At 39.9% G+C, this 26,116-nt stretch overlaps 3 protein-coding genes across 5 annotated transcripts; 2 read left to right on the forward strand and 1 right to left on the reverse strand.

Moving 5' to 3' along the window:
• The first annotated feature begins 3,095 nt into the window (after window positions 1-3,095).
• tescb (tescalcin b) lies at window positions 3,096-6,979 on the forward strand. Of its 2 annotated transcripts, none has more exons than XM_027020044.3 (8): window positions 3,096-3,432; window positions 4,384-4,439; window positions 4,822-4,902; window positions 5,234-5,373; window positions 5,686-5,747; window positions 5,852-5,959; window positions 6,160-6,207; window positions 6,406-6,979. In XM_027020044.3, the coding sequence occupies exons 1-8, from the start codon at window positions 3,400-3,402 to the stop codon at window positions 6,481-6,483; spliced, it is 606 nt and encodes a 201-aa protein (XP_026875845.1). In that variant the 5' UTR covers window positions 3,096-3,399; the 3' UTR covers window positions 6,484-6,979. The 2 variants fall into 2 exon arrangements, with proteins under 2 accessions (XP_026875845.1, XP_026875844.1); XM_027020043.3 differs by having other exon boundaries at window positions 3,100-3,432; window positions 4,370-4,439.
• A 5,560-nt stretch (window positions 6,980-12,539) lies between these two features.
• On the reverse strand, window positions 12,540-15,136 carry m17 (IL-6 subfamily cytokine M17). The gene is made up of 3 exons (XM_027020067.3): window positions 15,044-15,136; window positions 14,399-14,550; window positions 12,540-13,560 (listed from the first exon to the last, which is right to left on the reverse strand). The coding sequence occupies exons 1-3, from the start codon at window positions 15,099-15,101 to the stop codon at window positions 13,117-13,119; spliced, it is 654 nt and encodes a 217-aa protein (XP_026875868.2). The 5' UTR covers window positions 15,102-15,136; the 3' UTR covers window positions 12,540-13,116.
• Window positions 15,137-17,923: 2,787 nt separating this feature from the next.
• Window positions 17,924-25,443, forward strand: taok3b (TAO kinase 3b). 2 transcript variants are annotated; one of them, XM_027020083.3, is made up of 8 exons: window positions 17,924-18,468; window positions 19,616-19,852; window positions 20,190-20,318; window positions 20,689-20,892; window positions 21,514-21,753; window positions 22,043-22,255; window positions 23,010-23,192; window positions 23,450-25,442. In XM_027020083.3, exons 2-8 carry the CDS (start codon window positions 19,667-19,669, stop codon window positions 23,609-23,611), a joined length of 1,317 nt encoding a protein of 438 aa, XP_026875884.1. In that variant the 5' UTR covers window positions 17,924-18,468; window positions 19,616-19,666; the 3' UTR covers window positions 23,612-25,442. The 2 variants fall into 2 exon arrangements, with proteins under 2 accessions (XP_026875884.1, XP_081576309.1); XM_081720183.1 differs by lacking the exon at window positions 17,924-18,468 and having other exon boundaries at window positions 23,450-25,443.
• The last annotated feature ends 673 nt before the right edge of the window (window positions 25,444-26,116 follow it).

A 26,116-nucleotide genomic window follows, 5' to 3' on the forward strand; every position in this document is an offset into this window, starting at 1 on the left:
TTTCCTTACCGCAAAATGAAATGTTACTCAAATAATTAAAAAATAAAACTGTAAAAATCTATAAGCAAAAACTCCTGCCAACAGTTCTTCTAGTTCTGAAGAAAATCATGGTGGAATTAGCTTATGTCATCCAAATATTTTTGGAGCTCAATATATTGTCTATATTGAGTTGAAAAAATATTTGAACAAAAATATTTTCCCACTCTATACTACCCCTCCACTTTCGGTTTGAGTGCCTATGACTACAGGGTTCACCATGGGAACGGTGGGCACGCAGGGCCTCTTCACAAGCTCTAGAGGCTGAATCAAGACTGCTGGGATCCTATGAATAGAGGAACAACATATCTGGCCGTGTGACCACTTCTACCAGTGGAGATTTGACTAAAAGAGGACAGATATAGCATATTAAAAATCAAAAGACGATATATATTTTGAAACATTCTAATGACCAAAAATGAACTCAAACAAATTCTAAACTACACATTAAAACAGTTTTTACAAATAAATGATAAAGTTAAATGATAAAATTAAACAAAAAACAATAATTGTCATAATTTCTTTTCTTGATGATAAAATACATGGAAGAAATGGACAGTCCTTTTGCGGTTGGTGGTGTCTGGGAGCAGTTGAGTGGCTGGAGAGGAGCTTACCTCAGCTTTCATCATCTGATCACATCCCTGTTTCCTTTTGTACGCCTCGCCTGCACGCCTAAAATGATTCCCTTTAAAATGACTCAATATTACCCACAAAACATTTAATTTATTAACATGAAAATATAACACAGGGTTATTATTGAGTAAAATGCCCCCTGAGGTAAAAGTTATTAACATTAAGGTGTAACAAAGCTGTAGGGTATTATGGAGTTAAATGCCCCATGGGTAAATGTTATTAACATTAAGGCATAACACAGCTGTAGATTATATTGTAAAATGCCACAACATTAGTAATTTCTTTAACCCACAAAGGTGACCAAAATTCCTCTTCTAGTCATAATGATCAGAAAATATTTTGCTGATACCACACATCTTATTAAGTTATTAAACAATTGTAAAGTAAATTGGTTTCATATTGTATACTTGCAAGTTACAGCCAGGCAACTATCACATTTATGTCCTAGTAGAGAAATATATAGTTTCACTGTAATAAATCTGTAATACCTATTCAAATAAATGTAGCTTACACTTAGGTTTTGCCCTGCTATAATGCATTCATTATAAACTCATTAAGGTTCTGTTAGCTAATGAGCTGAGATGTGTGGCACGAAAAAATAATTACTCAACAGCTCTGTGTAATCCAATTGATGGGCTCCATATAACCCAACTAAAGGGTTCTGTATAGCCCAACTGATGGGCTCCATGTAATCTAACTAAAGTATTCTGTGTATCCTATCTGAAGGACTCTGTAAAGTGCCTGAATTTTCATTTGGGGCCAGATGCTGTAATGGTGTACTCTTTCTTCATAGATGAGAAAACACTGATTTCTTTAAATTATATTTTAACCTTAACTAATAACAAGAATTACAACTGTATTTCCATCTTATGTTATAATGGGTTGTCCTACAAAGTGTGTGTGCACAAGTATTGCAAAACTTAAGTTTTGCTGGTTTTTATTTATTTTATTTTTTTAAGGTTTCTTTTTCTCCCACTGTTTTCAAACTATGTGACTCTGCTTTGAAATGCTCAAAAGCAGATGATGAAGCAGGAACCTTCTTCATGACACTGCTGCCACCGTGTGGAGTTTTGTAGGAAATGTATCACAGAGATTGTAACAGGAAGTAAAACATAATGCACCTTCTAACCCAAAAATACTGAGAAATTGACTGTACCTCACCATATAATTTAAATTATCAATCAGGTTTTTTTTTTTGCCTGAATCCAGCATCCGAAGTAGTTAAATTTGCCTAAAGACTAAAATGGACTGTGTCCAACTGCACTTTTATTTAGACTATGCAGTTTGGAAGGTACTGACAGGAAAAAAGTTAACCTAGCTTTCATTTTCTAATAGATTGTTTAGAGGTTGTTGTGTTGTGTGCAGGTTTCTCCCTGACAGTGGTAGCTAGTTCCTGCTGAGACTGGTGGTGGTGAGCTGAAGTGGGGCTTTAGAAGTGCAGGGGCTTCCATTTTTTTAAAGTTTGAAATTCCATATTGTGACAGTAACACAGTGGAAACCGTGTAGGTGATCTCATCTCCACCCTGAACAGGTTGGTGTGTTCCTGCTTTCCCTAACACAGCACCACACCTCAGGCATGGATAGGCTATTTGCCTAATTTGCCTGATGGTTCGGCCTTCAACATCCAGTCTCTTATAGTAGCATGGATGGAATTGTTGAGGTTTTGAACAATCTAATGCTGCTGACTTTTAGAAGCTACATTTTAATTATACATTACTCCAATACTAGTGTCCTCTTGCAATTAGAAGAACAAATAGCACTTTAGGGTACAGAGGAAATACACTGACTAATGACACACTGCTGTGTAATCCAAAGCCCTGAAGTATAGCAGATGTAGTAGAAGAGTCAGTAACAGCCTATGTTTTTGTATTTTCTCAGCAGTCTAAAGCCACTGGAGGGCCATCATCACAACCCTGCAGGGATAACATCGCAAAACCCTGCAAACAAACAAACAAATAAATAAATACAATTTTGGATGATTCACTTGATACCAGTGTAGACAAGGTGCACCATAATGTTCTCACTTAGTAACAGTCCTATAGTGAAAACCAAAGATCTCAGGCTGTCTAGCAAGAATCAGGCTATTGCCTTTCCAGGTTAAGTTATGTAGATATTTATTTGATATTTATTCTGGCAAACTAGCTAATTAAGATCAACTGTTTAAATTGCATCATAAACTAAGATAGTAATATATGGCAGATGAGCAGCGTATTAATGGAAAATGTTTTTGTTGTCCGAAAACATAAGAAAACGTTTCTATTGTCCGAAGAAGGGAACATTGTTATTTGATGAATTATTTCTGATTTGAGTCACTGAATGCGTTTCCTTTATGCATTATAAATGAAGAGTGGAGGGTCACGATTCACCGCACATACACTCGTCAGACTATTAAAGATGGTCTCAGTTTTCTTTCCTGAAATAGGTTCTTTTTCAGCTGTTTAATGCTTCCTGTACGTTCAGCATCTTCCGCACTACGCGAAGATGTACCTACAGTCTCCTGAGGTTGCCCATGAAAGATGACACCGAAGCGCTAAGACCCTGGGATATTATTTTAATTCGCTTAGAGGAACAGACCAATTTGCATGAGCTCGGTCGACGAAGGCAAAACAGGAGGTGACTGTGTCTGACACCAGCGGATGGGATCGCTGCTAACTCTTCTCTGACAGCAAGTGGCAGACCGGAGGAAGACCACTGTCGTGATGGGAGCGTTTCATTCTGTGCCAGAAGACCATGAGTATCATCTTTTGGCTAAGAAGACAGGATGTAAGTTCCACAGCCTGAGAAAATTTCTGTGTAAATGGCTTTATTCGTTCAACAGTTATCGCCTGTTATTTTTGCGTCATATGACCTACGACATTATGTTTTGGAGGAAGCAGCAAGCTATGCATCAGTGAGCACGTAGTCTTTAAATGCTGCTGAACAAAATCTATTCTATAGCTTAGCCATGGTCTATCAGTTGTCCTTAGAAATTTCAAAGACAATTATATTGCAAATGTGCCATCTATAGTCATTAGCGTACCAATGCACGACATGTGGCTAAAGGAATAAAATAACGTTCTGCACTTTCACAAACAGCGCTTTCTATGTAACATCCATTTATTTGATAAAATATGAGATCTGCTGATGCCTACTCGAAATGGTGCTAAGTATAAACTTGCTAGATAGGTGAAGTTCCCATTGCTGTATGTATACACTTTAATAATGCAGCCTTGGACTGTACTTATTCTTTTTCCTGTAAGTTGTCGCCCTGCCAGGTTCCTGTCATGTACTTGCTTTATATTCAGAGTGGGTGGGATGAATTGTGTCAAATAGGAGATTACAACAAGAACTTTGCAGATAGACATTTTTCATTTATTAAATTGAATATTTTACGCCTTAAATGTATTAATTTCATCAGGTTTGTCATTGTGGGTCTAGACAATGGCATTATTTGGCAGTTTGTATTGGCCCATACTCTGAGGAAGTTAGCAGACATTTTATATGCAATTTACAATATTTTACTGCACCAGTATAAAACTATATAACTATTTTATAATAAGCCTGTACTGTAACTTTGTTCTACTATTAATATGTTCAGTAGTAGAATGGGGTTATAGAGGGTAGAGTGGTCTTGGATGTCAGCGTTAAGTCCAGAAAAAGACTCTTGTGATTTGTTTCCCTGTAGCAATGAGTTCTCTTATTCTGTTTTTACTTATCTCAGTTTCTCTGGAACAGATTGTAATTCTTCACAATCGTTTCAATCAGCTGAGCCACAACAGTGATGTGCTACGGTAGGTTAACTGCACGCTGGTGCCAGCTTCGCCCAGTGCCAAACACTCATAGGTTTTTTTTTTCTCTCTCATAGATCACTTCTGTTCATAGGCAAGTCCTGAGTAGTCTTGACAAGTCTAAGCTCCTGGAGTATTTTTATATACATTTGTTGTTTTGGCCCACTTGATGTGTTTGCCTCTATGGATATGTTTTTATTTTTGTAAACAAATAAACCTGAATAATTACCAGTGAAGCAAGCCCATTATATCCTCATATATACTACTATTACAATACATTTCACTAAGCTAAAATGATAAATAGCACATCTTAATCTGGTTGATGTTATGCGAATTGTTAATGAGAAATCTGATCTGAAGTCTTCTTCTTGCTATTTATTTGAAGGAGGGAAGACTTAAGAAAAATTCCAGACCTTGCTTGCAATCCTATTCAATCACAGATTGTAGAGGCTTTCTTTGATGAAAGGTGAGTGCTGGGTGAAATTGTTGTGTTATTGTTCACTCTTTGTGATGAAATCAGCAGTTTTCATCCTGACCACTTGGCCGTTTGACATGTCTGTGGGAAACTCCTCTTTGGGTAGTTTACTACATCACAGAAGCTGAAATGTAACGAAGCTCAACATGTCTGAGGGACTTTTTAAACATCATTGTTGTTGTAATCCTGGCAATGAACAGCCATTCTAAAAGTACTGTGCGCTCTGTTCCAGAAGAACTTGAGGACATTTCAGGCATCACTGGCTAATGTATGCAATTACTGAGCTTTGTATTATCCATTTTCATATGGTTGTCCTCAACAGAAATTTCAAGAAAGGGGGAGAAGGCTCAGTGCAAGAGATTGGATTCGAGGAATTTCTCACAGTCATGTCCTACTTCAGACCTCCAGAAACGCACCTGACAGCAGAGCAGAAAGAAGAGATCAGGAGGACCAAGATGCGTTGTGAGAATGCATCCGTAACACTTAGGCATTGAATCAAATCAAATCAACATGGAGTCAGTAGCTGTAAGGCAAAACATCACTTTCGCTGTAAATATCCTCTAGCACTTTACAACCACTGTTGCAGTGTAACTATGTTATTAATTACAGTATAATATACCAAACATCAATGTGTAACAACACATGCGTAAAACATGTTTTCTGTTATGTCAGTACAGAGTTTCAGAGATGAAGGCCTTGGAAAAAGGTATTGAAGTCTGTGGGCCTACAACACTGTTGCTGCATTACCTTATGCTAAATTTTCTCTCCTGACAGTCTTGTTTAACATGCATGACACTGACAATGATGGAACTATAACGCTGGAGGAATACAGACATGTAAGGCTATCTCCAGTTACAAAATCTATGTCTTGTATTAAACACCGCGTAATCCGAGCAGGTCTGCCGTGTTGTAGCTGACAGTGTGGGTTTGCTGGCTGCAGGTGGTGGAAGAGTTGCTGTCCCGCAGTGGCTCTCTGGGGAAGGAGACAGCCAAGAGCATTGCAGACGCTGCAATGCTGGAAGTGGCCAGCATCTCCATGGGACGCATGGTACACTGACTGCACCTCCCTGTGCTGCAGAGTCACTACCAGCCAATGCAGAGAAAGAAGGAGGAGATAGCAGACCTGCATTCAATTACAATTAATCTGTTTTTTAAAGAACAATAGATAGCAGCCATTTCCAAACTTAGTAATGACATATTAATGTCAGGCATTCAGTGTGCAAACAAGAACTTCTTCTTCTTCTGCAGGGTCCAGATGAGTTTTATGCAGGGATTACATTTGACCATTTTTTGAAGGTTTGCATATTTGTTTTGGCTTATCCAAGGACCTACATTATATACATATTTATTAACTCAATCCTATCACTTACACATACAAACATTTTCAAATAAAATTCATTGTTAACTGTGTTGTACTTTGGAAAGGTTTAGTTAGGTTTAGCATGACATTAGAAGGGTTGGTGGCAATGACCAATAAATTCCTTTTCTCAACAGATTCTGAAAGAGTTAGAAATTGAGACCAGAATGAACATTCATTTTCTAAACATGGACACAACGTTTTTCTGCAAGTAATGCCTGTCGGCAGAGACACATCGGTTATTCTGCAAAAAATGCCTGCCATTCATCACCAAGAAAGATGTCACTGCGTCACAGACAACAGCTGAACTAAAGTTTAGTTTGAAGGTAGATGATTATGTGCTTTGTCTGCAGCATTAAATAGGCTAAATGCAGTGACTGCTGGGTCTTGTGTTCACAGTCTTGTAGGTTTGGCATGTTTAAGTCTATGGTCTGTTATGGCTCACTATCTATAGTTATTTAGATTGTATTTGCACACCTGTGCACACAACATCCTGCACTCAGAGCTCACTGGAGAACCAGTGTATACTAGTAAATTTTCTGATACGGTTTATTCTCTTTATTCTGTGCAATACCTCTATGACTGTATGAACTTAATGCCTTTAATAGTTCTATTTACATTAAAGTTTGTCTAAAAAGCAAAAATGTACAATGTACAGGGCACGTTTCAGCTATACAAGAGCAATAAATAAATGTCATATTTCACAAGTAATTGCTGTGATTTCATTGTGATCATATGAAATAGCAAATTTATGTATATATCATATATATAGGTACAAATTGCCCCACTCAACCCTCACCCTCCTCTGGGTGGTCTTTTTCTTTCAAGCTCAGGTCCCCTTTCTAGAGGCTTGGGAGCTTGAAGGTCCTGGGTATTATCTTAGCTGTTCCCAACACTGGACAGAGACCTCGGGCGTTGTTCTGCTGGAACTCGATTGGGATTGCTACGGCCCTCTTCTACCCAAAATCAATTTGGTTGTCTGTATCTGGAAGTCTCACATGATCTTAGTATGGTCATTCTCTACAACCTTTGGTGGCATCCCTCTTTGAGCTTGGAACTTATGGCCCATACTTGGCACAGTATATTTTGGTATACTATGCCAGCCACTTGATCTATTGCCCTTATGTCTTGCTGCCATGATTATCGTTTTTATGTCTTCCAATCCAGCCATTGATGGTGGGATTTCTCCATATCAGGCACTTCCACCATTTGGTACAGTGGTACATACCATGCAGGGTTTTATCCTCTCATAATGGTTCCTGCTGCTCTTGATTACCATACTGCTCAGGTTTCTGCTGTACTCAGTAAGCACTTCATCACTTGGGGCGATTTACATTTATAGCATTTAGCTGACACTTTTTTCCAAAGCAACTTACAATTATGACTGAGTACACCTTGAGCAACTGAGGGTTAAGGGCCTTGCTCAGGGGCCCAACAGTAGCAACTTAGTAGCAGTGGGGCTTGAACCAGCAACCTTCCAATTACAAGTCAAGTACCTTAACCACCGAGTAGAGAGTAGGTGTTGATAGTCTGGATCTTGTTTTTCCCATTCAACTGACTTCTCAGGCCTCAGTCTTTGTAAGTATTTGGCTGTAGCTGCTGTGCATGTGGCTTCTTCATGGTTCCCATTTGCCTCTGAGATTCCAAGGTACTTGTAGCTGCCCTCAACATCTGCCATGTTACCTTCTGGAAGTACGATCCCCTCTGTTCTAGCTACTTTCCCTCTCCTTGTAACCATCCAACCGCACTTATCCAGTCTGATTTTGATGTCCTTGCTGTATATTCTGGTGAGATGGATTAGTGAGTTGATGTCTCATTCAATACTGGCATACAGCTTCATGTCAGCCATGTACAGGAAGTGGCTGATGGCTGCTCCATTCTTTAGCCAGTATCAGTAACCACTCTTGGTGATGATTTCACTTAGGGGGGCAGGGCCTATGCATAACAGCATCAGGGACAGGAAATGTCTTTGGTAAATCCCACACTTGATGTTGACTTGTGCTATTGGTCTGAACTTGGCCTTTAGGGTTGTCTTCTACACTGAGTTCTTGATGAAGACTTTAAGAGTCCTATTGATGTTATACAGCCTCAAGCATTCCAGGATCTATGTGTGGGGCATTGAATCATAGGCTTTCTTGTAATCAGTTCACACGGTGCACAGGTTGGTCTGTCTGGTCTTTCAGTCTTGAGTGACGGATGATGCCTTGCAGGAGCTTCCATGTTTTGCAGAGGCCAGTTATCACCAGGAGGTTGGATGAGATATATATATAGTGTTCTGCATACACCATAGGTTATATTATTATATGTGTAAAAATAAAAACTAAACAAACAAACAAAAACTCAATCAGCCAACTAAGCAAAGAAAATCTCTGTCTTTCGTTTTTTAGTGAAATAGGGCTCTTGTTATGTCTGCTGACCAGCAGGTGTCAGTAATGTTGTATAACTGCATGAGTATAGTACTAGGAGTACTGTATAAGGTTAGCAGGTAATTCAATTTCACTTAAACATTGAATTCAAGTTTATGGCCATTAACAATATACATTTTAAATCAGACATTTAATCCATGAAGAATTGTCAAAACAGGTGTTACTTCATTTTCTCTTGTAACACAAGTAATGCAAGTTGCAGCTAATCTACTGACACCACTACATTCCACTAATGTGTTTAACTGTACATTCTACTGTACTCCATTATGTTCTACTATATTTTATTGTTTTTCACTGTAAATTCTACTGTACTCCATTATGTTCTACTATATTGTACTGTATTTCACTGTACATTCTACTGTACCCCACTACATTCTGAGTGGAAACTACTACTCACGTGCTGATTATTTAGTTCTGTGAAAAAGGGTAGGTGTACATACTAGATGTAAATGAGTAAGTAAATGACAATGTGGGCCTTCTAAAAATAAAAACAAATAAAAAAACAAACGGTTAACTGAATTTCACCCTTATGCTGAGTTCATGGAAAAGAAAGCAACTAGTATGATGTGCCTAAATGACGTATCACCATGGTCATTATTCCCAACAAAAGAGTAAGCCCTGTGCCATTTTCAGTACAATCTATATATATAATGACTATAAACGTATATTAAAATTTTGCAATTTAATTGAATTAATTGTTAACCTTGTACTTTGTGTAATACTACTGAGGTTATATGCCATGTTAGGATTGTAGATCTGAAGTGATATCTTTCAGTGATTGTTTCATTGCTTGATTTAAAAATAAGTACTAGTACTAGATTTAATTATGAATTTTTTGTATTTTATAATATTAAACTGGCTACTTTCTCATTTACATCTATTATGTACAACTACCCTTTTTCATGGAACTAAATAATCAGCATGTGAGTAGTAGTTTCTACTCAGAATGTAGTGCGGTAAAGTAGAATGTACAGTGAAATACAGTACAATATAGTAGAATATAGTGGAGTACAGTAGAATGTACAGTGAAATACAGTACAATATAGTAGAATATAGTGGAGTACAGTAGAATGTACAGTGAAATACAGTACAATATAGTAGAATATAGTGGAGTACAGTAGAATGTACAGTGAAATACAGTACAATATAGTAGAATATAATGGAGTACAGTAGAATGTACAGTGAAATACAGTACAATATAGTAGAATATAGTGGAGTACAGCAGAATGTACAGTTGAATACAGTCATGGAATGTAGTGCTGTCAAAAATGCTTTTCAATCAAATTTAACTATATTCTGGACTCTTATACAGTTGTATAAGTACAGTTAAGTACAGTTCTTGTTGATCGATGCTTAACATCACTGAAAAACTGAATCAAGAAAGAGGCCCTGCTCTCTCAGTCAAAGACGTTGACAACAAATGGCAACATTACACCCCCGTCATATTATATTTGAAGTAACTGCTAAATAATATCAGTACAACATCAATAAATCCATCTTCACCAGAAGTGCAAAGTAAATTCTATATATTTGCAATTAAACAGATTCTTTCAGGATTTTTCTTCTATTTTACTCAGTTTCTACTTCTGTTGCTTCTATTAGCATCAATAAGCATAATTTCTATTTTGTCTTTATTCATTTCCAACTTACTCACACTGCGATGAAACCGAATCCCAAACCGAATTCCAATGTGACACTGTGCACTTATTGCGCAACACATTCCTGTAAACCTTATAAATTGTCATCAGGACTTTGATGTCGTCTTTATGTCGAAGACTTCAAAACACTTCTTGCTACATGCTGTGAGTGGAGAGGAAAAAAAACTGCCACTTTGAAGTAGGAAACAACAAGAGAATTTCTCACATAGGCACCTGGTTTCAGGTTGGGGGCGGGGGGGGGTGGGGGTAACCATAACCATACGCTACCTCTATCACTCCCTCTGTCCTCCTTTCTATTTCAGTGTAAGACAAACCCTTTTCATTTCTTTGTCTCTGTCTCTGCTTACCGGAGAAAGCAGCGTGCTAAGGTGAATCATGAAATCCCCACTTTAATTCTACAGAAATTATAGCAAAAAAAAAAAACCTCCCCTGCCCAAAATGAAGAGAACTATGATGCTGCTGTGGCTATAGGCTACTAGAAGCTGGCTTTCTTTATGGTCACATCAGTGTGACTGTGCATGGGCAGCATTTGTTTAATTAAAAGCCAAATACTATTGAAATGATTCAAACAAGGACTTGTTGAATATGTCAAAATTGTTCAAAGGAACCAGAATCAGTGAAATGTAGCTTAGCAAAAACAATTACAGCCACTGCATCCTGAACAGGTAGTTAAAGCAGGACTGTGTCACATCACAGGGTTGGATGATTCATGTTGGACATTTGAAGTTTTAGTTAAGAGGTTAGAAGAAAATGAAAACTCATTAGTCTTATAAGCTCTATGATAAAAATTTATTTAATAAGGATAGCTTATAAAGTACTTCTAGTAATTCAAAGGCAAATGTATTGATCCAAAAAACATCTTGATACAAATTAAATCAACATTTTGATCCAGTTCACAATAAATGACAAAATACCAAAAAGGTTATTACATATTTCAAATACATGTAATTAAAATAGCTATTCTTAATTAAACAAGAATGTGTTTAACTCTGTATCTAGTTCTAAACACGGTGAACAGTAGCTGAACAGCTACTGCAGTATTGCGATAGTGGAGTCAAGGGACTTCACTAGCTTTTGTTCTGTCTTTTTTTCAGAAAGTCACCGAGTTGTTCTGTCACTGAGTTCTGTCACCGAGTTGTGTTTTAGGAAGACCCGCCAACCAGTGTGCTTGTTAGAAGTGCAGCACGAGCTGTTCAAGTGGAAAAAAATTACTGATATTAATCTTGATATTAATCTTGTATCTTGATAGTGGATTTAATTTTTTTCCATTTATTTTTAATCATTGAAAAGACACAACAGACATACATTTACACAGGTCAGGCCTGTACATTCTGAGCTGAGTTAACTAAATGAGGATTCTAGGTTGTAAACTGCTTACCCACTGTCAGCATTCCTGCCTGTCTCAGCTCCAGACGTCACTGAAACTTGCCTCAACGAGGAACTTAAGACATGACCGAGTATAAATCCCCCTACTTCCATTTTTGCAGAAGCATGTGACTGGGTTAAGGGGCATTATTTGTTGGCACCACTCCCTGTGCAATTGCTCCTTATACCACAATTCCCAAAGAGAGCCACAAACAAAAGAGTGTCCAGGACACCTGAAGCGTATCTACACACACTGTTGTAAAATCAGGTTATATATTGGTATTATTCTTCAGCATGTCATCATCACACATGTATAGTAAATAAAGGCAACACTGGTGAATTGCCAATGTACTCAGTTATTGCTGATTCACTGTAAGGTTTTACATACATTATGTCCATACATGCAACATAGTTAACGTTTGTGTGGTGTAGAACAAAGAGCATACAATGCAATAATGTATAATTGGTTGACTTCTGATTAAACTGATATGGATGTACAATGTCAAGAGGATAATTACTGCAATGCTCAAATGTAGAATGCATTTGTCAGTTTTTCCAATTCATACCCTCCTTCCCAGGAGTCAGGATATCCTCCTTTCCTAGGAAGCTGCAAGCAGTTTCAAAAACTCCCATGTCCACGCACAAACATACTCTCATACCCATCCTGTGACAGGGGTGACGGCTAGTCAGGAATTTGTCTTTCCTATCTGATGTGTCGTGCAGAATGTGTCATTAACAGCTGATATCACAGTCTCTTTCACTTCCTGTCTTCTAAACTTGCCTCAGCACAAGGTTATGTCTCAGACAACACCACTCAGTATGCCAGCTCCCCCGGTTTATTTATGTCAGCCAACTCCCAAGAACATACCACAAAAGCCAATATGGCTAATACCTTACATCATATCTGCTCTTTTCAAGTAGTCATCTGTGACAACATACATGACTCTCTGTGCAATAACAAGGAATCATAGTTAAGATCAAAGTGTGATTGTACGTCAGAGCCCTGTGTCTACCTGAGATACAATATATCTGATGCAAATAACTGAAGTCATGCTTAAATAAACAATGCTTGACAGAAACCCTTTACAGCCACATGAAAATTTTGATAAGCAGATAAGATGTACTGTCATTGCCAGAACTGGTATGATACAAAATTAATGTTCAAAGTGATTTGGGAAGACTTTGTATCTCCAAATAATATATTAATTAAAATTAAGAGTAATAAATTAATTTAATAAATATATCAGAAGAGTGACAACATTAAACATGCAGCCCCTTTTCTTTATAGCAACTGATATTTACAGAAAAAATGTACAAAAAATAAATAGTCAATAAATAAAATAGACAAACTCATAAATCGTAAGTTCCCAGCTGTGACTCAAAAGTTCTTTGACATCCTCTAAGTTTTGTCTGTACACTGGCCCCTGAGTGACTTCAGTTCCCTGGCAGTCAGTAATGTGAGCTTTTGGACCCTGGTGAGGACCGCACAACCATAGACCTTCTGCTGGAAGATGTTCTGTGGGGGCAGCAGTGCAGTGGGTCCCACAGCTGGCTCAGGCAGAGCGACGTTAGGTTGCAGCTTCTGCAGGATACAGCTCAGCCTCAAGGCCAGGTGCCTGCCGTGAATGACAAGCCTGGCCAAGTCAGAGAGCAGAGAGCCCAAATAGGGATTCAGGTCGCTCTGCTGCTGCAGGACCATCGTGACATGCGGCAGGAGCTCCGTCAGGCGGATGTAGGCACTCTGCAGACGCTCGGCTGGGCTGCTGCCCCACAGCGTCGATGACGGCATGCTGTCCATCGACATTGTGCAGAATTGCTCTGCAAAGTTGCCCTGAGCGGCTTGCTGAAAGGGAAGAGAGCATGGATTTATTAAGTCTGGGCAGAAATGAGAGGATACTCCAGATTTTCACTGCACTGCCACTGTAGTGTCTGAAGTGCTTTCACTGGCACTGAGACATTTAGTAAGATCTGACCCCTACTCTATGTCCAAGTCCAGTCAAACTGTATGTTTCTATGCAGCAGCATCAGTGAAACTGAGCCTACATCTTCCATTACCTAAAATACTGCTATCAGCATGTGCCCGGTTGAGATTATCGCTCTCTCATGGAGTCTTAGATTTTGCACAAAACATTTAATAAAAATGATGAAAGCTGAAAAAAAAGCTTTTTGCATTACATTTAACTTTAAATAAATAAATAACTATTGAATAATTATCTGAATAGCTAAAAGTAGCAACACCCACTGACGCAAACACTTACATATTAACAGCCAGTGCCACAAACACCCAAAAACTAACACACCCCTACCACAAACTGCGCTCCCACTTCCACAGTGCATAACTTCTGAATCTAGAGGCAGTTTCCCAGGCGAATAATACAGCTAATTCTGGACTAAGTGATGGTCTGAGTGGTAATTCCCCATTGGTCTTTTTTTAGTCCAAGACCAGACTTAGACTTAACACAGCGTCAGAGCCATTTATGTTCCTGCACTGCCTCAGACACCCACAGAATTTACACATCACTTCTGTGAATGGAGCTTCTCATTAGGTACAATACTCCAATTGACTGAATTTCACAATGATTTGTCTGTATCCATGGCTGCATTACTGGCTGAATGTGACCAGTTGGGCTGAAAGTATCCACGTGAGTGTTTGTAAGAGGTGCAAGGGATGAGGTACGTACGTATGTCTTTATTAATTCTGCAGTGGCCCTTTTGACAAACTTGCTGAGCTTTATGCCCTTGTGAAGATTCTTGCTGCAGCTCTTCTCAATGCATTGAGCTGTTCCATTCCCAAACTCGTTCATGGCTAACAGGATAAGGGTCAGGAGCACCACTGGGGAAAGAGTAAGAAAGATCAGGATTAAACTAAGTTCACTTCCATCTGCCATGTGCAACAGAGCATAACATGACTGATGTTGCTCTACCTATTGCTTCAAATTCATTTCCATTCATTGCTTCTTATGTCCTTTGGATACCAGCAGCTTTATTGCTTGATATAACAAACTCAAGTACAGTAAAATCCATGATCATCCTAATTTGGAGTTTCTACAAGAACACTCACATCTCATAGCTGCACAGTATATACAATGTGATGAAGCACAAGTTTAGACTTGTGCAATTCTTTCACTCACAGTAGTGTTTGATATGTTTGCTGTATCATCAAATCAAAAAGTGTTGTATCATCAGTGCTGTATCATCAAATCAAGAAATTTTCCATTTAAATATGACATGACAGTGACTTTAGACTGGCATTAGAGTGGCATTATTGTGACATAAGAGTGCACCTGCAGTAGCTTTGAGTGCGGTTGTGTAGTTGTTGTACTTACTGGCCGTTGGCTGTGTTCTGTGGGCCTGCCAAAGCATGTTCCTAGCATGACCATTCATTCCTTCGTGCACAGAGGAAATTAATCTTGATCGCAGCCCGACATGAGGTTTTAAAGACTTGAAAACCACACATGTGTCATCTAAGGAAATGACGCAGCAAGCCTTGTGAGGCAACAAGATTTCCCAGAATCTTTTTCTTCTTTTTCTTGTGTTGTCACATTTGTGTGATGCTGTAGCCCTCTAAATTCTACATCCGCTTTTCACTCCACCCAAACATTCACAGCCCTCATTTTATAGCCTATAGATCACTTATTACGCTTTTTACATATTTATGCTGCTCTCCATCAGAACATGCTAAGCTATCACAGCATTGCACGTTCATATGTAGCCAAAGCTACTATATGATGTAGCCATAGCTAGTCCTATGATGTTATATGATAAGCAGATCAGGTTGTTAATGAAATCAAGTTCACCTGCTCTCCATATTATCTCTCTGGGATAAAATGTATAATGTAGTTCTTAGTTTATTGGTGATTTTACTGTGTGAGCATGAAAGCCACATGCAAAAAGCCACATGACTGATTGTCTTTGTGGCAATTTTATCATAGGAATATTGAATATTGCAATTCCTCCATGTTTATATATTCACCGTGTTTATATGTAGTGCATTGTGAGAGCAGTGTATACTGTCCTTAGCTGGGATTTGGGGGCTGTGCCCCATGTGCAGACAGGAAGATGACCAGGCTCCTTCCTTCTTCACCTATTCTTCCACAGTGTACTCTCCAGCTATAACGCCCTCTACAGTCCACCGGCAGTTCCAAAAGGAGTCATGCATTGAAAAAGCCAGCAGCGAGCACTTCTCTTGAACTTTGGGATCATCAAGATGACTAAGGAGCATCCTGGGTGCAGCTTCAAACGCAAGCCTTTTGCTCTCTGTTGGTCCACAGGAAGCTGGCAATAGGAAATAGGTTTCTCAACATCAGGCTTTCATTCATACACAATATTTTGCAAAAAATGACGCAGGAAGGCGTCAGGGACAGTTGTGATTGCAGGAATTGTTTTGCCGGAAACTGACAGAGATGTTAATTTATATTAGATTTTTTAGACCTCAAATTGTCTCTGATGATGCAATGATAGGGTTACAAAGTTGCTAAGCCTTAATCATTTTTTTGCTTGTTGCTGCAATAGTGCAGCATCAAGAGTGGTGAAGATACACATTCTCAGCAATCTGAATGGAGTCTTACATCATACATTAAAAAAACTAAGCTAGATGGGAAACCCCCTCAGCTATGAGCAGGTTTGTAAGCTTACATTTTAGACAGGAAGGGCTGTTTTCACTGCTATTTCTGTTAGATCAGAGTGCAGTGCTGATGTTAACAGATTTTATCTTATGCCAGTGCCTAATGCCAGCTAAGAGCCCTGAGTCTGAACGCGATGTGGGCAGGGGTCAAATGGGGTAAACAGAGGGGAAATCTTACGACTTCTCAGCTAAATGCAGGCAAAACCAGCAAAGGCAGATCAGAGCCAGACCTTGGTACTTTCCAGGCTTATCTATGAATTTATGCAAGAAATGAACCCATACATAAAGGAAACACAGGTCATCATGGTAGTTGTCCCACTGTAGGTGCAGATAAAAGCTGTCTTTTCATGTCGTCTAAAAGTCATTTTAGCCTGGATGCAGAGATGCAACAAGAAATGTCTTCAGAGCAATCAAAGTTATAGGAGTCATTGGAATATAGGAATGATATGAGTTATAGGAGTTATAGACATCACAAGAGATTTTTGCAGTCTTGTCACATACGAACGTGTACATTATTCAGCCTCAGACACAGGATGATGTGGTGCTGACAGCATTCTCTGTGTGGTGCTGTCAATGAACAGGCAGACTAGCACAGACTAGCTGGTGTTTAAAATCCTCACTATGTGACCTCTGTCAATTTATCTTTACAGTACACTGTAGTTACTCACTCGGAAACTTTCTCTCTATATAAACCAGAGAACATTTCCAGGTGAGTAACTGCAGTGTACTGTAAAGATACATTGAGAGAGGTCCTTCATCAGCACTTTGCTTGTCAGAAACAAGTAATTAATAAAATGTCTTTTATTTCTTTTTCTGTTTTTTTGTAATTTATTTTATTTTTTTTATTAAGAGGCAAGTTTCCTTTGGAGATGTCTCAGTCAGTGTTCGTTAATGGGAAGCAGCCACCTGTACCAGAGGTAAATCACTGTAGTGTGTCCTTTACAACTAAGGCCAGTCCTGGCACCACTAGACATGGTGCAGTGGAAGCATGGTTTTGAAACTCAAACAACTTCTGACAAAGTGTTATATTTCAGTTGAATGATATAAGTGGCCTATCTAGAATTTGAATAAGCAATGCATTTTTGCCTATTTAGATACCATGGTATTCACACCTTACCTTGTAAAGCCAAAAGATCAAAGACACCTCCTTTAATCTCTTTACCACACAGGAATTACTTTGGTGAGGAAATCCCCTCAACTTTCAGAGTAAATGCACTTTCCTCATAATTGTGAAAGAAAACAGTGGAAAAATTGCAAGATTGCAAGGAGAGTGCAAATTTATTCTAAACTTTATTTTGAAAGGCATAGCAAACATAAAACTGTGCAAATTGCGGTGGAGTACAATTCTTTTTTCAGAACTGCTTAGCTGATTCTTCTCTATGTATAAATATCCTAAAATTGCGTAAAATTGAACTGTGGAAATATGTAAACCAAAAACTAAATTTTAAGAGCGAGGATAGAAATCCCTTTTTTTATGAATCCAAGGAATATCAGAGACAGGATGATAGATATGTGATGTTTATATATATGTGTGTGTGTGTGTGTGTGTGTGTGTGTGTGTGTGTGTGTGTCCAATAATAACAGTACTCTACGTGTTAAGAAGCGAACGGGCGAAGAATCGTCCTCTACGTAGCCCGCGCGTACATCTACTCTCAGCCTGCCTGCTATAGGTGTTGCATAATTCACCCTTTCCCACCGGATCCGTTTGCTTCCTCCGCCTCCTTGTCAGGAAGTGCTGCCGCTAGTGGAGTAGCTCTGCTGTCTCCCCCGTCGCTGTCTGCGCGACGTGCACCGCGATGCCGTGCTTGCTTCTCGTCGGGACGCCGTAACAGACGACGCCGGACCGGGGGGGAAAGGATGCGCGCGGACTATGCCTCATGCGGGACGCAGAGAGACGCATCGGCGGCGGCATCCTCCTCAGCAGCGGGGCGCGCGGCTAGCGCCCACCCCCACTCGCTCGTGCTTTTCCTCCCCCCCTGCTGAAAGCATGCCTGCGTGAGGGATGAGGCTGGGGACAGGGACACCAGGCCATAGCTGCGGCCTACTTCTTATCACAAGAGCAGGGCTCGCCACCGCAAGAGCAGCAGCATACGCCAGCGCTTTGCCACCATCACACCAGCGTCTTTGGTAGGCAGGTTCTCTTTCTGCTTCGCTCGCCGTTTTTTCTCTTTGCATCAGGAACACAGGCCTGTCATGGCCATTCTCTCAACCCCACATCAGTAGCCATGGCAACCACAGCCCGTTAATAAGCCCCCCCCCCTCCCCCCCCCAACCACTGTTCTCTTTCTGTGCCTCCGGAACGTTTTTGTCATTTTCTTATCGTAATGTGTAATTCAACACATCTCGAAGATGATAGGCCTTTCCCCCCTCACTCTGTTCATTGATATTGAGAAGTCTTCTTTTTCCTCGTGCATGATGATGTAATGCATTTTTGCAGGACTCAAGTATGCTGCATGTCAATGGATTTGATTGTTTTGTATATGTTTGCCTGAAGACTTTTTGCATGTGTATTTGTTAATCGTTCAGAAAATTGATTGTACTACTTTACTATTTGCTACTTATTACTGGCTTTATAGGCTTAGCTAATTCGAACAGTTGCTTGCAATTTAACAGCTGCTAAATGTTAGTTTATCTATGATGACAAGGGACATGGGGCATTTATGCCCTTGAAAAGGTTACAACAAATAAATATATAAAAGCTAATAGATGCATATTATGAACCTTTCTTCCTTATAGTTTTATATGGCCTGCAGCTCATTCTGTATTATCCTATCCTGTATGTGTGTGCACGCGTGTGAGTGTGTGTGTGTGTGTGTGTGTGAGTGTGTGTTTTCTACTGAACATAAAAGCAGTTTAAAGTGGTAGAAGGTACTTCAAATCAGGACCTTTGCCTGCAATGTATGACCCATAGGTTCATGAGGAATTCTCCTCATACTGAATTCTCCTCAAACAGAATTCTCATACTTAATTCTCCTCATACTGAATTCTCTTGACAGTCTCAGATGAACACATAGACAGTCATTGTTCACTCCTTTCATGACTTTGAACTAGACCTGCTGCAGTCATACATACTTTCTCATCTCTCATTCCTTCAAGTTCTCAGAAACCATTGAACAGTCCCTGGCTAAGAGTTTACACAATATCAGCTCATGGCCTTCAGAATTCCACAGGTTCACCAGACAACAACAAAGGGACTACCTAGCACTTTTATGCTGTGGCAACATGCCTGATCGAATGCTGAACTTTGTTTTCTGCTTGTTTGCGCCCCCTGCAGGTCAGCGAGGAGATCGAGGAGCATGAGCAGGGCTCTGAGTGGCGAGAGCAGATGTCAGGCTACAAGCGCATGCGGCGGCAGCACCAGAAGCAGCTGATTGCCCTGGAGAACAGGCTCAAGGCCGAGATGGACGAGCACAAGCTCCGCCTCCAGAAGGAGGCGGAGACGCAGGCCAGCAACACCTACATTGAGCTGGAGCGCCTAGCCAAGAAACAGGCCGCTCAGATGGAGAAGGAGGTAAAGAATTTGGGGAGGAGCCGGATATTTAATTTCATGAAAGCAGCAATTAAAAGCACAAACCTGTTTTTCATGATTTTTGGTTAATTTTGGATCATTTTTTATAATGCTACAAATTGCCATACTGTTGGAATGGAAACCAATGTTATGAGGCCATCTATACAGATACTATTTTATAATTATTTGATATATAGGTGCATTATTTTAGATCTATAAACCTCATATCTTAAAAATGCAGCATGCATTTGACTTTGGCATCTCATTAACAATGGCTGTAAATGTAATGTAATGCAAACCTCAACATAGTCTAATAAGCACGCTTGGTGTGGTGCTGCAGTTGAAGGCGTGGGCCGTGGAGGAGAAGCGGATTCAGCAGCAGATCCTGGTCCAGCAGAAGAAGGAGCTGACCACCTTCTTGGAGACACAAAAGAAGCAGTACCGGCTGTGCAGGGAGCGAATGAAGGAGGTGGGTGCAGAGTGTGCAGGCGGCGAAAGTGTAGCAGCTATCTCCACACACCGAGCAGCCATCGGTTACCATGAGTGGAGGAAACAAGTGCTCCTCCTGAACTCTGCAAAAACAGTTTTGAATTCTGAAGAGTCATCTCAAAACTATTAAATAGTGTCACTGATATGGAGGGAGAAGGAAACCCCTTGCTCTTTGTGGAAGTCTACATTTTCACATACATCTATGATTGCTGACTGTTTTGCTATCATTCCTAATGACATTCACAATGTTTAATGAGGAAGGCTGGGTGAAGACTCCATTCAAACGTTTGCCTCATAAAACACCTGTAAGAAAGGGCCAGGGATGTTCATTCAACTTTCTGTTTCCACAGGAAATGAACGAGGACCCCAGCACACCGAAGGAGGAGAAACAGGAGCGCCTGTCGCGCCAGAAGGAGACGGTGCAGCGCTCGCAGGCTCAGGAGGAGGCTCAGTTCCTCCACCAGCAGAGGCTTGTCTATGACAGGAGCTGCCGCGCCCTGAAGAGGCGAAGTCTCATCAAAAAGCACGAGCTCGAGCAGGAGCAGATCCGGGAGGCAAGTCCCGCCTCCACTGGCCTGACATAACGCACGTTCTTTCGGGTTCAGGTGAAGTTTGGAGTTTCAGGTTTTGATCTACAGGTACATCAAGGTGACATTTAGAGGAAGAATAAAATGTTTTAAGATCTAAAAGTGAAAAACCTCCTTGACTTCCATTCATAAGTAAAGACTACCGGCACATCCAGAACATCCTGTTACAGGTGCTAGATAAAATATCTTAAAAAAAAAAATAATAATAAAAAAAAAAATAAAAATATATATATATATATATATATATATATATATATATATATATATATATATATAAATCAATTAAAAAAAGCAGTTTGGAGATATTTGATAGTTGAAAAACAAGTCTTGATCAGTAGGTTGCTACCATTTATAAAGTAGACTATTAAACTTGACACCAAGTGACAAAAGCCCTTTAGGTTTATAAAAGATATTACAGTGTTTTTAGATGCAAACTAAACCTTGTCTCTTACCCTCAGGCTGCTCTTAACTTCACGTGCAAAGTTAATGGAATTTGGTGATGTGACCCTGTTGTAACATGGTGATACGACCCTTTGCAGTTTGTAATGTGGTGATGTGACCATTTTTGGTTTGTCTTATGTGTCCCAGGAGCTGAACAAGAAGAAGAGCCAGAAGGAGATGGAGCAGGCATTGATGATCCGGCATGACGGGTCCACGCAGGACCTGGAACGCCGCCACCTGGACAGCCTGCAGAGACTGCGCATGGAGCTCATCCGCCTGCAGCACCAGACCGAGCTGGAGAACCAGGAGGAGTACAACCACCGCCGGCAGAGGGAGCTGCATCGTAAACATGCCCTGGAACAGCGACAGCAGCCTCGCAACCTCAAGGTGAACACTGTGTGGGCATATGGGGAGAGTGATACCTGGTAGGGTGAGTGGTGATGGGGTCAGTGATGATAATGCCTGGTAGGGGAAATGATGCCTGGTAGGGTGAATATGATCCCAGTCAAAGATGAAGGAGGTATATTTTGAGAAATATCTGACAGAGGAACCGTTTATTTAAATATTTAATATTATTGTATTGTTTTGAATGTGATATTCATAAATTCTCCCAGTGTACACAATCTTCCACTCAAAGTAGTTTTGCTGTTTGTTGTATGCCTTTGTACAAAAATAGGCGTTGGAGATGCAAATCAAAAAACAGTTCCAGGACACTTGCAAGGTTCAGAACAAACAGTACAAAGCCCTGAGGAACCACCAGCTGGAGGTCTCACCCAAGAGTGACCACAAATCCCTGCTTAAATCTCTGAAAGAGGAGCAGACTCGCAAATTGGCTACGCTGGCCACTCAGTATGAGCAGAGCATCAGTGAAATGATGGCCTCTCAATCGGTAAGAGACTCCTTCTCTTTTCTAAACTGACAGAGGCAGGGGCTGTGGTTAATCTCACAAACATGTTACCAAACAACTGTTGGTTTGTATCTTAATTACCCTCTGATCCAGTCTAGTTCTGGATTTTGTAATCACCTAGGAGTCAAGTTCAATGACAAAGTGATCAGTCAGTTGCACTAGTTGTTTTTTAACTGCCACTGATTACAAAATCCACGATGGGATTTGAACTTAAGGTCCAGGCGTGAGGACCTCTCGTCTAGGGTTTGCCTGTTTTTACATTTGATAGACCTATTGTAAATGGTTTACTAAGAAGCACCCGAAACATCGCCCTCTAGTGGCAGTAACCATAACATCCCCAAAAAATACAACCAAATGGTTCCTGTTGCGTTCATTCAGTGTTGAGAATACTCAGAGATCAGAATACTCAGGCTGAGCTTGTAATACTCTGTAACTGTGCAGCGCTGTCTCTCAAATGAACTTCTGTTTCCAGAAATGTTATTTGTATTGTACATTTTAAGATGATTATTCTAACAATCTACAGTTATATAAAATTCAGATGTTAATTATATTAAACATTTTAACTGAATTTCAAAATATACAAGTAAGAATATCATTAGTTTTTTTAATTTGGACAACCATATTTGTCTGTTGATCCAAATAAAGACCTTTACCACCGGTGAGTCATGAAGCCTAATAATGTTGGTAGAGTGCCCCCTGGTGGAGTGCTGTAATCACCCGGTGGTCTCGCCTGCAGCTCCGGCTGGACAGTGAGCAGGAAGCTGAGTGCCAGGCCCTACAGCGGCAGCTGCAGCAGGAGATGGAGCTCCTGGATGCCTACCAAAGCAAAACGAAGGCCCAGGCCGAAGCCCAGCATGAGCGCGAGGTGCAGAAGCTGGAGCAGAAGGCGTCCTTGCGCAGAGCTCACCTGGAACAAAAAGTGAGGCTGGTTGTTTGGTGCTCAGAACCACTGGGAGAACAGGGTTTTTCATTTATCTTAATACTGTTCTGATATATAGTACAGTATTGTTGTTTAGTCACAGGTGCACTGCAGTTCAAATAAGTGTTTAGGCTTTTTGGGGTTTTTTTCAACTATAAAACATTTTAAGAATGATCTGTCTTACATTACATTTTTTTAGACTAGCCACTGCTACTATTCTGGGAGATGCATCTGAAATGGCTGTATTTTGATTGCAGATTGAAGAGGAGCTGGCTTCACTTCAGAAAGAACGGACGGAAAAAATCAAGCATTTATTTGAGCGCCAAGAGCGAGAGTTGGAAACGTTCGATATGGAGAGCGCACGACTAGGATTCGGGAGCTTGGCCTCTTTCGACTTTCCCAAGGAGGACGACAGATGATGGAGCCCAGGGTTTGGAGAGCATGCTATGCTGACAGCTGTGGGCCTAGCATGCCTGAACTAACCCTGACTGCTGGATTTTACTAAGACCACCTTTTACAGCGACCATGTGGGACCACTCTTTTGAAATATCTAAATCAGTTCTGGGGGAGTTCTCTGACATCATTAGAGAAGGAACAGGCACCCAGCACAGATGACTTCATCGGAGCTCCAAAAACAGAAGGGATAAATGTAGAAGAGCTGATATTGTTTCTCCATGCCGTCGACCCACGTTTGGTATCAGTAATTCAGGATATTTTAGTACAAGTAAAAGCACTTTGATACGTTTAAGTATGAACCAACATGTAAAGGGAACGCGTTGTGCGGAATTGCCTTTGGGGTTATCAAAGGACACTGCGACTGTAGAATGTGTCCTCTGTCTTCACCGTGGCTATTAGCTGTTTCGTCTTTGTTCATCACAGCGAATGTGAATACTGCTGGCAAAAGCTGTAAGCAAAGGCAGGTTTTGAAACAGTGGCTGATTTTAAAATATAGTAAATATATTGAGAGCATTCAATAACTCTCATATAGTGGTAGAACACATGCCTCTTTTTGAAAAGTACAAAAAACAACATCATTTATTCATTGTTCAGTATCCTAAATGAATTGGCATTAGTTTTTATCAGGGTGTGAATTTAATACAACAAATCAGTTCTGTCAGACTCCTTCCTGGTATTAATGCATGCACTTTAAAAGATGAATTCAGGTTGTGAAGTGGCGCATGGATCTGTCAGAGAGTTTAGCTGTCTGTAAATAAAAAGTCCATAGCAGTTCTGTTTTCTTGGCTATTGATACTGAACATAAGCTTTATCTTTGATATGAAAAATTGCCAAATTGCCAAATGCCTTCGAGTTGATGAACATTTTATTTCTCTTTATTTTACCCAGGCGACATTGTTGTTTGTTGAATTGTGATTCAGTGTGGAGTTTTCACTGCTCTTGTACAGGGAAAATGGTGCAATTTGTGTTGTAAAAACTTTATATCAATATTTGTATATGATTATCTAAATAGGGGTTTACATATGTATTGATTAGTCAACTGGAATATAGGGAAAACCTACACAGTGGAGGCACAAGAAGGCAAACTATTTTTGTAAGCAACAGAACAAACAAAGAATTGCCAGTTTCACTAATGTGACACGTAGTTTGTTTGGGTGGAGCTATGATTCGCTATCTGGCATGCCTCTAACTGGCATTTGAGTGAAGAACATCTAAAAATAATAATAATAACAATAATGATGATATAGGCATTTGACTAAATCATAGTCTTTAAGAATGGATTGTGTAGGGCCAGGAAAATTACTTTCTTTTTAAGCCCTAAAAAGATTCATATCTTTTTTAAACTCACTTGCATCACACTATGCACACTTAGCACATGACATGTTGTGTAACTCGAACCAAGGGACACCATTTAGTCTAAAATTTATAACGCCAACCAAGGGACACCATTTAGTCTAATATTTTGTGACTGTCATTACTGGCCGCTTTTCAGACAAAGCCATTGTTGAAACTGCCATTGCACAAGTGAACTGATGTTTTAACAAATAAACTTAATGAAGTTTTTGTTGGCTAATGATATGTGGTAGGTATGTGTGTGTGTTATATATATATATATATATATATATATATATATATATATATATATATATATATATATATATATGTGTGCGTGTGTGTGTTATTTTAGTATTTTCCATTGCCAGTATGGCAGCAAAAAGGTTACTAACAATTCTTGTAAGTGCAATGAAACATTCCCTATCTTTCAGCACTTATGATGTACACCTTGTTTAATTCAATAAATTGGTTTAACTACACACATGAAATAAGGCTGGCTGTAGCCTTGTTTCCCCACCCAGATGTTTGTGATGCAGCATCCTCTCCCAGGCTAGTCTGCCACTGTGTCCTCTTTCAGTTCCCAGTACATTTAGGCCAGGTGCTCATGCGCTGTGTAAGGCTGTCTACTTGGGTCAGGTGTATTGGGGGTGGGAGGGCAGAGACTTGAGCTTGAACGTAGCTTTAGGTGACGTGATTCCTGAGGTTGCCCAGTAGGGGGTGCCAATTTCCAGAATTGCACTCTCAACGACGCTGAATTATTAGAACTTTTTATCTTGGGGGCATCCGTGCTACTTCCACTTGTAATTGCAAATTTTTAATTTGTGAAAAAAAAAAGTTCTTTACCTGTTGTAAATCCAGACATTTTAAATCATTGCAAATCCTTTTCTGTATAGCACAAGGAGGGAAACTGATACAGAGGGAAATACTGCATGAGGTCACAAGGTGGCGCTGTTGGGCCGGGAAACATGAGCTTGCATGTTACGTAGTGCAGTGTTGCAGGTAAAATATGAATAAGGTGTTATAGCAAAGCTGAGGTATTTCTTCAGTATATCCACATCATCACATTTCTGTTTTGTGGACATCAGTTTAAAGAATACTGAAAAATGAATCCACATCAAGGGTGTCTAGTGTGA

The sequence above is a fragment of the Electrophorus electricus genome, chromosome 8 (genome assembly GCF_041902795.1).
Source record: "Electrophorus electricus isolate QZ-2024a chromosome 8, ASM4190279v1, whole genome shotgun sequence".
Taxonomy (NCBI): domain Eukaryota; kingdom Metazoa; phylum Chordata; class Actinopteri; order Gymnotiformes; family Gymnotidae; genus Electrophorus; species Electrophorus electricus.

Excerpts from the sequence above, each read along its gene's own strand:
- tescb (XM_027020043.3), top strand. The coding sequence starts at position 3,369 with ATGGGAGCGTTTCATTCTGTGCCAGAAGACCATGAGTATCATCTTTTG. Across the intron at positions 4,903-5,233 it reads GAGGCTTTCTTTGATGAAAG|AAATTTCAAGAAAGGGGGAG; the intron begins GTGAGTGCTGGG and ends TGTCCTCAACAG. Across the intron at positions 5,960-6,159 it reads GCATCTCCATGGGACGCATG|GGTCCAGATGAGTTTTATGC; the intron begins GTACACTGACTG and ends CTTCTTCTGCAG.
- m17 (XM_027020067.3), bottom strand. The coding sequence starts at position 15,101 with ATGAATGGTCATGCTAGGAACATGCTTTGGCAGGCCCACAGAACACAG. Across the intron at positions 14,551-15,043 it reads CAGAACACAGCCAACGGCCA|TGGTGCTCCTGACCCTTATC; the intron begins GTAAGTACAACA and ends CTCTTTCCCCAG. Across the intron at positions 13,561-14,398 it reads CAGAATTAATAAAGACATAC|CAAGCCGCTCAGGGCAACTT; the intron begins GTACGTACCTCA and ends CTTCCCTTTCAG.
- taok3b (XM_027020083.3), top strand. The coding sequence starts at position 19,667 with ATGTCAGGCTACAAGCGCATGCGGCGGCAGCACCAGAAGCAGCTGATT. Across the intron at positions 20,319-20,688 it reads GCAGGGAGCGAATGAAGGAG|GAAATGAACGAGGACCCCAG; the intron begins GTGGGTGCAGAG and ends CTGTTTCCACAG. Across the intron at positions 22,256-23,009 it reads AAATGATGGCCTCTCAATCG|CTCCGGCTGGACAGTGAGCA; the intron begins GTAAGAGACTCC and ends TCTCGCCTGCAG.